Genomic DNA, 11,668 nt, shown 5'->3' on the forward strand with positions numbered 1-11,668 from the left:
GTGTCTTATGTAGACATGTATCATGTTGATGTGTGTGCCTACGTAGCTGAAGTACTATTCTTTTGACCAGTCCATGAGATTCCCTGAAATCTGTGGCTCCTAAAAAAGGAAAAAAGAACATAATGAAATCCAAAAGGAGGTTGAGAAATGGTTACCACGTAGGCAGCCCTGTGTCCAAAACTCTCCCACTTGAAGTTAGTGGTTCTTATAAGTCTCATTTTAACCATCCATGAATGAGCCTCATATTCCAAATATTAAGAATTTCCTATCCACAATTGGACACAACATGCTAATGATATCAAATACAAAAACCACAGACAAAACTCACATATAAAAATTGAGAACTAGGGATGGATGGGACTATCAATGGGCCCAAATTGGCCAAGGAAAATCAAATTTTTGAATAGCCCTTGCCTATCAGACCCAACCCAAGCAGTTCAAAATTCAAGCCAGAGAAAGCCCAGGCCTAACCTATATGATATTTAAATAATTGGGAGAAGGCTTGGATGACGATGATAACAAATGGGCTAGTATGGGAGCTTCTTGAAATTAGGCCAAAACCAGCTCTCAGAAATACAAATTGCATGGCTTATTATTTTCTTGCGAGTAATATGATACTTTTTTGAAAGGTAGGAGTTATATGATACCCACGCAGCATATGGTGCTTGATACGCAGGCACCCATAAATTGTAAACTTAAGATACATTAGCTCAAACCAACTAACTTGTGAAATCCACTGTCACTTAGTCAGTCCCAAAATGAGATTGTTTGAGATCCTAACCTCTGATTCATGGACACTTGTTTGTTGAAAGAGGACCACTAGATATAGTTCATTCTTAACTGTCCAATAACTGTCCATCAATCTGATAGTCAGATTATCAAATAAGCATAATTTTGGGTGCAAGATACATCTAAACCGAGAAACATAATTTGGATAATTTAAATTGAATTACTTGTATGCCACACAAGCAATTTCTAAGTGCTTGCATATCACCGGTCACAATTTGCCAGAGCATCAAAGTTTTTCTCATGTTTTTCCTTGTGATGTGGTTATCAAAAGGAGAAAAGAAAGGCAATGGAAACAGTTTAATAATCAAATCATACCCTCCGATCTTCAAAGTCTACAATGTCATCATCAACCTTGTCCTCACTATCCTGATCGGACAATACTTGATCAAGTGTCATGGGCTATAACCACAATAAAGATTCCCATTTCTTAAGCAAAGTTATGTAATATCATGGAAAGAATGTAGTATTTTCTAATGATAGAAAAAAAATATGAAGGAATAGTTTCTTTGAAATTGTGATGAGATATACTTGAAGCCCTAAAAATCAAATCAAGATCTTGCCATCCAGTATCATCGTGCGAATTAACTTCATAGAAGTTAAGCATTTGTAAGATCCAAACAGCTGAGATGGCTAAAATGATGACAATGACAATGATGATGACAACGAAGCATTTGTAAGTCCCAACACTGCAAATAAGATATTACATGCCGGAAACAACATGTTTGCAAAATTCAAAAGAAATTGCACATATATGTTTGTGTGTCTGACATATGCATCTATATATATCTATAAACATACAACAACCTCAAACTAATGGATAAAACATGCTTATAGAAACTAAGCATAGAAGGAAGGAAGTAACGGAATCATCAAAGAGGTAAAAGAGTCGTCACCTGAGCTCTGTGAGAATGGAAGAACTGGCGCTTCTGAAGAAGTGCATGGCTGGAGAAAAGAGAACAATAATGGTCACTCAAACACATTTAATGAATATGGCAATGACAAAAAATTAAAAATTAAAAATTAAAAAATTCTAGAGGAAGATGGACCAAGCTAATTGCATTACTATAAAGGCATGCATTCTTCAGTGACATACAAGGTAAAGAGGTCTTGGAATGCATGAAGAAATAACTTAAGAGACAAATGAATAAACTTACTTTCTGGGATCAGCTCAGTCAGTAGATAACTTCCTTGTCTTTGCAAACTGAAGCATAGAAGAAGGGGCAAGATAGTTTGCAGATATGGGCTGCACACATTCATTGCTAGCAGAAGCCTATGCTGCAGTAGAGCGAAAACCTGCAACATTGGAGCTGGATGCAATGGCTTCTGTGACCTCTGCAGCCCAACCCAGGACACAGCATTCAGTTTTATGCCTTTCCAAATGATTTTCAATGAAAAATGCTTTCAAAATTTTATGCTCTTTATCCTTATTAGAACCACCATGTGAACCATGAAGTTGATTAATTAGCCATCTCGAGAAGGTATTTGGCAGAAATAATTCAAAGATATTATCCAGGGAATATTGGTAACTAACCCTTCTCAAATGTTTGAAGAAATAATCTGTTTGAAGGCTCAGCATCTTTTGAAGATGTTGTAATGGGCTTGCAATAAGAATTCGTACCAGCATCCTTTTCCAAATGACCCTCATGAGAAGCTTCTTTGGACACTTCAGGTGAGGCACTGTTCCTGGTATGTGGATGTACATGCTTAGCATTTTGAACTAGCTTTTTCAATGTTCTACGCCTGCATGGCTTCAAGTTGCACACACAAATCAAGTTTCTTCAACCAACTAGAACAAATGTACATAAAGAAAAACCTCCTTAAATAGCTAAATTGTGATCAAAACTGCAACTAAATCTAGAAATTACCAGAAGGAAAATGTCTATAGCCTTAGGTCAACTCCATCCACAACACTTTGTATATAAATAAATATTACCAACAATTAAATAGTTTAAATAAATAGCATGGGTAAATGATGGTGTGCCTTAAACATGTGAATGTGTGGTGTGCCTTGATCTAACTCACGAACATTTATAAACAAAAATTAACAGCAAGTGACACAAATTTTCACTAAGTTAAAGTAAGAATAATCACACAAGCTAGCTAATGCACTACAATGTGAATATGAATCAAGACCTCCTAACCACTTTAGATGGACAAGGTCCTTTAGAAGATTAGAAACAACAACTTTGTTCTGTCTTACAAGCACGAATGTGGCTGCAAAGGTCACACCATAACTGTTAAACCGGTGAGTGCAACTCAATCAATCTCAGGAACTACTGGCACAAACCGGATAATGGTACCACCCAAAAGGTCCATTTGAGTCAAGCATTAATGCACAGATCTTGCAGCTGCACTTTCAAGCATCCATTCCACATAAGGACAGCTTCTTGAAAGGAAAGAAAACTTATAAAGGATCAACTTTGTAGTCCTGAATAGAAATAACTGCGAAGCTATGTTTATTAAATTGATAGTGGAACATGTTTTTCCCCACATGTATATTTTTAAGAGATAACAAGCAATTTAGCGTCAACCAAGAATCCTATAGAAGCATACTTGTAAATGCGAAGAGAACTCAAACCTCAAATCTCCATATATCAATTTTTACATAAACATTCACAACTTCATACTCTTCAGTTACCTGCAAAATAGGCAACCACTTGCTTCAATAAAAGAGTCAATAATAGTTAATTATCAAAATGTCATTTGGAAGTGCTGAAGTTTACCAACCCAAAACTCATAGTTGAATAAATCATGAGAGGTGGTTAAGTGGTATCCCAGACCCTGTAAAGAACACACTGAAATTGTGATGCATCGTAAACCGAAACCTAAGCTTTACATGAACAAAAACCTTTATATAAATTTTTTTAGCATTCTATCTACAACCATATGAAACCTCAAAAAGTGACATAGATATAGAAAATTTGCACATTGCACCAAGAAAAATGGACAGGAGAAATCTTCGGTAACTGTTTCTTCAAAAAAATACATGAGATCAGAAGAAAGAAGCTTTTTGGAGTGAGAACAAAAAATTACCTCACACTCATAGGTATAAAATGATTTATCATAACAGGAAAAATAAAAAATAAAAATGACGCCAAAGAATTCCCCCTTTCAAGTTATGGCCATAAAGACTGATCAATTCATTCCTGGATCAGATTGGCCTGCAAGGACAATTATGTCATGAAAACTGATGCACTACAATTTCCATGATGAAGAACCACATTATGAATTCATGAATTTATACATTTATAATCTACTGGAGTAATCAGTTAATGAGTTGAGCACTTTACCAGGTGTGTGTGAACATTCCCTCAACTAGAAAATGCACATTCCCTCAACTAGAAAATATGACGAGAAACATTAGAAAATCAAACAATTGCAATCATGAAGAGAGTTGTTGATGGTTCTTACATAGTGGGTTTTGAAACACAAGGCACAGTATAATTACAAAAACTAGTGGATGACAAATTATGTGTAACATACAGAGCTGGTTCAGCCACTTATGCAATTAAGGAAGGTTCAAAATGGCCAGATTTCCACATCACCTTCAACATGATTGTCAAACAAGTTTCCTCACCAAAAATTCAGATCACAAACCATCATGGCATGTGTCCAATTTTTGTGGAAGCATAAAGTAAATGATTGATACACATTGTGCACAAGATGATTGCCTGGAGTATTGGCCAGCTTGAAATACATTTCTGTCTAGACATGTGTCTTCTTTGTTATCCAATTCTGATTGGATCTGATATTTGGTTGTCATTGGAGCAATGGATCTGAAAATCGAACCATTGTGCTTGCATACCTGAATCATGTGCACTTATACCTTATGCACATGAAGTAGTTGGTAATTACCAGCTGCAAACCTATTTCTATTTTGGCATGTTGTCAATTCAATTGATGGTCATTGAATCTGAATTTGTGTCAGAGCAACCTAAATAACCAAATAAATGATGAGGAGCAGCCAAGGAAACTTTTCTCCAATTAACCTAAAATTCAAAAGGCAAAGTTGCTTATTCATTACTTCAGCATAAAGTTCCTATGGCAACCATATATCTAGAAAATAAAAAGATAAAACATTACACTCTTTCACCAATGTAATCCTGCAAGCAAACCAGGTCTCTTTTCTAAAGATACTATGCTATTGCAATAGGCAAGCATAAAAACATATCAACTGCACATGGCATTGAATAAAATATCACATGAATAATTTATAACCTGCCACATAAGAGTCTAATCTGTAGAAATTAAATGTTGTGTGCAAACATAGAGGGCAATCGGTTCAATCTGGTTTTAAGGATTTCATAAAAGAACTCCAAAGTGCTTTCAAGAGCTTTCCTGATCTTCACATTTTTCTTCATCAAGATTTGCAGTCTGTAACCCAAGAATAAGACTTACTATCAGTTATATCATAAATCAAGAGCTCCCATTATATTCTTACCGGCAAGTATTTTTCTATTATGAAAAGGTAAATAGATTTTGCAAAGAATTCTAAAAGTGAGAGAAAGATGAAACAAAACCTTAATGTAACAAACACCATCTAGATTGGAACTAGCAAGGAACAAGAACTACTGGAAAAAAACAAATCATCCTGCTTAATCTGCATCAAATGTGATATCAAAAACTACCATAATAAGAGCCTTATAGGTAATATGCAGGATAAAGCTCCACAAATCCATTTAAGAGTCAGTTGGCAACATGAAAGTGTAAATTGGATGCAATTCATTTTTTAAATCAGATCACGGGATTCAATCACTACTAGGAATAGACTTACGACTTGTATTGGTATACCTAAAATTGCCAGCTAGCAGAATTGTGTTCATGAACTACATCAAGCTGGAGCTACCTAGAAACAACAGTCGACTGGCAATCAAAGAACGAAGAAATTCGACATGTAACTACATGAATAAGGATTCCACCGAATTCATAGCATGGCCACATTACCACTCCATTTTCTTCTATTTTTACTTCATTTTATTTTTTAAAGAAACAATATTTGTTTTAAATACATTCTGATTGAAGATAGAAAGATGGGCCTCTATTGCCCTCAGAAGAATAGGCTAACCTAATGAGTGGACCATCCTGAATTTTAGACCACGTTATCTCCATAGCTAGGCTAACCTGATGCACAACTAGGATGGTTGAGTGTACACAACTCATAACAGTAAATAATAGACATGTTCAACAACATAGAGAGCATATTTATGAAGTTAGAAAACAATGATTCCAGGCAATTGTAAGAGAGATAAGACTTGTGGGTGAATCGGAGCTGACACTGTCATTTCCATTTTGAGTTAGCATGCCTCAATATGGTATATTTCAGTGAAAACATTCAGTTACAGCTATCTATAATGTTCAACAACAAATTTTATGGAGCTTTCCTAAGTCCACATGCATATACAAGTCAGAAGCCTACCATTATTTAGATTTTGAAAATTGTAAATCCCTAATTAGGGATCTGACAATACAAATTCCCAATTAGAGATTCGACAATACAAATCGCCAAATAGAGAGAGAGAGAGATAGAGAGAGAGGGCTGTCACCTCTTAAAACTCAAATCTAGGAGTTAATCATCGAATTTGGGATGACGAACAACTTTGTGTGAGCAATGGCAGAGGACATCTTGCATGAGTAATGGCAGGGAAAGGGTTAGAGTTGTGGGAAGCGGGAATCACGTGCGGGAATGGCAAAAGGGACTGTAATACCAGTGGCATTGATCGTCAAACCAGAAGGTGGGTTCAAATGGGTTTGGATGATGGGTTGGTGAGTAGGGTGTTTCAGTAATGGCAGCTACGGTTTTGAATCAGGATGTAGAGGATGGGGGTTTTGAATGATGGTGGGTTACAACGGACAGGGTTTTGAACGCCCGAGATGATGGTGGCAACAGCAATGGGTTTTATAGGGGCTGAGAGAGAGAGAGAGATAGAGAGACAGAGAGGGCAGAGGGAGGGCGGCGAGTGAGAGAATGGGGGGAGATTGGGCGCAACTCTGTTTTGAGCGCGCGCCCAATTTTAGGCGGGACCATGGACGGTGCTCTGTGGGCCTTACCATGATGTATGTGTTTCATCCATTTCGTTCATCCATTTTTAAAGATCATTTTACAGCTTTATGCAAAAAATTAGAGGGATATAAATCTCAGGTGGTCCACACCACATGAGAACAATAGTGATTGGATATCCACCATTAAAATCCTCCTAAGGTCCACTATACTGTTTATTTGACATCCAATCTGTTGATTTGGTCATACAGGATCAGATGAAGGGGAAAAACAAAAATCAGCTTGATCCAAAACTTTTATGGCTACCAAAATGTTTTTAATGGTAGACGCTCATTCAACATTGTTTCCTATAATGTGGTCCACTTGAGATATGGATATATCTCATTTTTGGTCTCATATTGTAAAATTATCTGTAAAAATATATGGACAGCATAGATGAAACACATACATCATGGTGGGGCCACAGAGCACCGACCACTAGCCATTGGCTGGTGTCGAGGGAGTAGTCAATCTGATCCCAAGCGTACGAAGTAAATCCTGTGAGGCCCACCATGATTTATTCATTTATCCACTCCATCTATCCATTTTAACATATAATTTTATTACATAAGCGCAAAAATGAAGCCTATAAAAATCTGAAGTGGACCACATCATAGGAAATAGTATAAACTGAACATCTAACATTGAAAAATTTTGGGAGGCCATTGAAGTTTTGGATCAAGTTGATATTTTAGTTTTCCCTTCATCCATGTATTTATGATCTATTGAACAAGTTGGATGACAAATAAAAATCACTGTAAGCCATAGGAAGATTTCAACGGTGGAAATCATTATTCGCACTGTTTCCTGTCGTATGGTCCACTTGAGCTTTGGATATGCTTTAATTTTGCGCTCACCACTAAAATGATCTGGAAAAATGGATTGACAGTGTAGATAAAACACTTACATCACTGTGGGCTAAAAATGAAGCATATCCAAAGCTCAAATGGACCACACTACCGAAAAGAGTGTGAATTGAACATCTACCATTAAAAAATTTCATGGGGGCCACAAAAGTTTTAGATTAATCTGATATTTGTGTTTTCATTTCATCCCTGTCTTTGTGATATTATGAACAGGTTGGATGACAAATAAGCATCACCGTGGGCCATAGAAAGGTTTCGATGGTGGAAATATTATTCCCACGGTTTCCTATGGAAAAAATGAGTTATATCTCAATCTCAAGTGGACCACATTACAGGAAACAGTGTTTAATGAACGTTGACCATTAAAAACGTTTTGGGAGCCATAAAAGTTTTAGATTAAGTTGATATTTATTTTTTCCCTTCATCTGGGTATTTATGACCTAATCAATAGATTGGATGTCAAATAAACAATACATTAGGCCTTAGGAGGATTTTAATAGTGGATATCCAATCATTATTTTTTTTCCTGTGGTGTGGTCCACCTAAGATTTATATCCCTATAATTCTTTTTGTAAATTACTAAAATGATCTGTAAAAATGGATGAATAGAATGGATGAAACACATACATCATGGTGGGTCCTACGGAGCACCGACCACCAGCCACGGGGCTGGTGTCAGGGGGAGTAGCCAATCCGTCTCCTAGTTTTTAAGTTTTGTGGGGCCCACCATGATGTATGTTATTTATCCACTCGTCCATTCATTATAACGGATTATGTTAACAGTTGATCCAAAAAAGGAGTCAGATCTGTGTACCCCACCATGATGTATGTATTATATCAACACTGTCCATTCATTTGGAGAGATCATTTTATGAGATGATCAAAAGAACGAGTCAGATCCAAATCTCAAGTGGCCCCACCACTGAAAATAGTGGGGACAGTGACACCCACTGTTGAGACTTTCCTAGGGCCACTATGATGTTTATTTGAGATCTAACCTGTTAATAAGTTAAAAAAAGACATGGATGAAGAGAAAAATCAAATATCAGCTTGATCTAAGACTTTTGTGGCCCTCTAAAATTTTTTATTAGTAAGCATTCAATCCCCACATTTTTTTTTGTGGTGGATGAACTTGAGATTTTGATCTGCCTCATTCTTTGACCCATGCTCTGAAATGATCTATATAGATGAATTTTTGTGGTGGACATTATTGTGAAACTATATCGGCCCCACCTAAATGACTACAGCTGTGACCCCTGTTTCCTATGGTGTGGTCCACCAAAGTCTCATATCTGCCTCCTTTTTGATATCATAACCTAAAATGATCTATTAAAATAGATGGACAGAGTGGAGGTATAGGATTTGCACGCGATTTGGTAAGTGACCCCAACACCAGCAATCCACGAGTCAAAGCTCTATAGGCTACGATGATGTATGTGTTTTATCCACATCGTCCATCCATTTTTCTATATAAAGTTAGGGCATAAGCTCAAAAATGAGTTAGATTAAAATGTCAAGTGGACTACACCGTAGGAAAACAATGATGATCGAACGTCAACATTTAAAAACTTCCCATGGTCTACTGTAATGTTTATTTCTCATCCAACCTGTTGATAACATCACAGGCATGGATGAAATGAAAACACATATATCAGCATGATCCATAATTTTTGTGGCCCCAAAAAGTTTCCATAATTTTCCAGAAATTTGGATCTACCCTATTTTTGGCTCATTGGTTAAAATAAGTTGGCAAAATGGATGTTTACAACCTTTAGTGATGAAAATTTTCATCGCTAAAAATCTCATCTACGTTTTTTAGCTACGAAAATTTTCGTTGCTAAAAGTAAATCAAAATTGGTTACAGCCTTTAGCGACGAAAATTTTCGTCGCTATTTTAGCTACGAAAATTGTCGTAGCTAAAAGTAAATCTTTCGAATTTTTTGAAAAAATTGTTTACAGCCTTTAGCAACGAAACTTTTCGTCGCTAAAAGTCTCATCCACATTTTTTAGCTATGAAAATTTTCGTAGCTACAAGTAAACCTTTCAAATATTTTGAAAATTTGGTTACAGCCTTTAACGATGAAAATTTTCGTCGCTAAAAGTCTCATCCATATTTTTTAGCTATAAAAATTTTCGTAGCTAAAAGTAAACTTTTCGAAGTTTTTGAAAAATTGTTTATAGCCTTTAGCAACGAAACTTTTCGTCGCTAAAAGTCTCATCCACGTTTTTTAGCTACGAAAATTTTCGTAGCTAAAAGTAAACCTTTCAAATATTTTGAAAAATTGGTTACATCCTTTAACGATGAAAATTTTCATAGCTAAAAGTTAGCTTTTAGCGACGAAAATTTTCGTCGCTTTTCGTCGCTAAAAGTCTTTTTTAGCTATGAAAATTTTCGTAGCTAAAAGTAAACCTTTCGAAATTTTTTTAAAAATTGGTTACAACATTTAGCGATGAAAATTTTCGTCGCTAAAAGTCTCATCCACATTTGTTTAGCCACGAAAATTTTCGTAGCTAAAAGTAACTTTTAGAAATTGGTTGAAAAACTGAAAACAACCTTTAGCGATGAAAATTTTCATCGCTAAAGGTGACTTTTAGCTACGAATTTACAATTTCGTCGCTAAAAGTGACTTTTAGTGACAAAAATAAGTTTCATCGCTAAAAGTTTCGTCGCTAAAAACCCTATTTCTTGTAGTGACATTGTAACTCTCCCTAGGGCCCATTGTTAGGCCCATTCTCACCTCCCCTTAGTGAGCTAACCTAACCCGTTGGGCCCCTATGATTGTTAAGCCCATTCTTAATATGAGTAGGCCATCTGGGCCTATCCTTGATATGAGGAGAGTACATCATCATTATATAACATGCTTAGTGTAGCTTCACGATCCATGCCCATGCGCATCATATGTATGCTTGATATGAGGAGTGTTTTGATCTTAGCACATGCCATTGGGCGGATTATTATTGAACTCCCTGATACGAAGAGTTGCCTACATGAGCACACAGTATGCACAGGATTACTGAATGACTCATGCAACTCGCATTTTGTGATATGACCACCATATGCCCTAATGACATCAGGGTCGTGGCCTCCACAGGCATGTCATGGATAGCCAGATTGGACATCAGAAATATTTGGTTCTAGCATACGAGCGCGATAGATGTCCCTGGGTGAAAATCCCTAAACTCCCGAGGTCAGGGGACGCTCCAACGTCTAGACTAAGTGAATATACATAAGCGTATGAGGGCCGTATATAGTAATCTGCGTCTTCCACTGTGTCGTGGTCAGTTAAAGGGGGTGTGACCTTACCTAACCTAAGTGAGGGGGTAATATCTAGGTTGAGTTTGACAAGCATGAGGAATGGGTACGCTATCGACGAATGGGGCCTGATATTGGCAGGTGGATAGTGAGGTCTCTTCCACTTACTTAGTTGTGCGCTCGGATAGAGGCGGCAAGCTGGCATAGAGTGTACTAGACCTCAGTGATGATCCCAGAGATGTACGGTACTGATATGTGGACTTATTAAACAGGAGTTGCATACTCAGCATTTTACCTATTCATTCATTCATTCACTATCCACTCAGGTTGGTGGTGTGAACTAATTTATTATGTGTACCTTCACAATTACCAAGATTTCGGTTGGGGCACGCGACCAACCTAAGATCAGGAGTTTGCCACATTGAGTCTGGCTATCCAAATTTAGGTATGAGACTGGTTTGGATAGAAGTCCCTTGTGATGGACCCCATAGCCTGCGATATTACGTTCTATCATCCCGACTTTACACTCCAGCTTAGTCATTTCATTCACACCGCATATTACATTGCATCCTCATCACATAACATTTGATTTACTATGCTTCTATTTTGCATAGCTTGAATAAGGTTGATGGTATTATGGACTCACCAGGATCTGCATATTAGATTACGTCAGCGGTATATGGCATTTGGGTTGCTATGTTTCTGCATTTATATGGCCTAGAT

At 36.9% G+C, this 11,668-nt stretch overlaps 1 protein-coding gene across 1 annotated transcript; it reads right to left on the reverse strand.

The window, feature by feature from the left end:
• Positions 1-1,094: 1,094 nt before the first annotated feature.
• Positions 1,095-2,525, reverse strand: LOC131229425 (uncharacterized). Its single transcript, XM_058225386.1, has 4 exons — positions 2,321-2,525; positions 1,944-2,121; positions 1,683-1,731; positions 1,095-1,188 (listed from the first exon to the last, which is right to left on the reverse strand). Exons 1-4 carry the CDS (start codon positions 2,498-2,500, stop codon positions 1,182-1,184), a joined length of 414 nt encoding a protein of 137 aa, XP_058081369.1. The 5' UTR covers positions 2,501-2,525; the 3' UTR covers positions 1,095-1,181.
• Positions 2,526-11,668: the final 9,143 nt, after the last annotated feature.

Source organism: Magnolia sinica, chromosome 16 (genome assembly GCF_029962835.1).
Source record: "Magnolia sinica isolate HGM2019 chromosome 16, MsV1, whole genome shotgun sequence".
NCBI lineage: Eukaryota > Viridiplantae > Streptophyta > Magnoliopsida > Magnoliales > Magnoliaceae > Magnolia > Magnolia sinica.

What these genes read in the sequence shown, in the direction of transcription:
- LOC131229425 (XM_058225386.1), bottom strand. Translation starts at nt 2,500, where the DNA reads ATGCTAAGCATGTACATCCACATACCAGGAACAGTGCCTCACCTGAAG. An exon ending in TCTTCAAACATTTGAGAAGG is followed by an intron (nt 2,122 to 2,320) that starts GTTAGTTACCAA and finishes GTTGGGCTGCAG; the next exon opens with AGGTCACAGAAGCCATTGCA. An exon ending in GACTGAGCTGATCCCAGAAA is followed by an intron (nt 1,732 to 1,943) that starts GTAAGTTTATTC and finishes TCTTTTCTCCAG; the next exon opens with CCATGCACTTCTTCAGAAGC.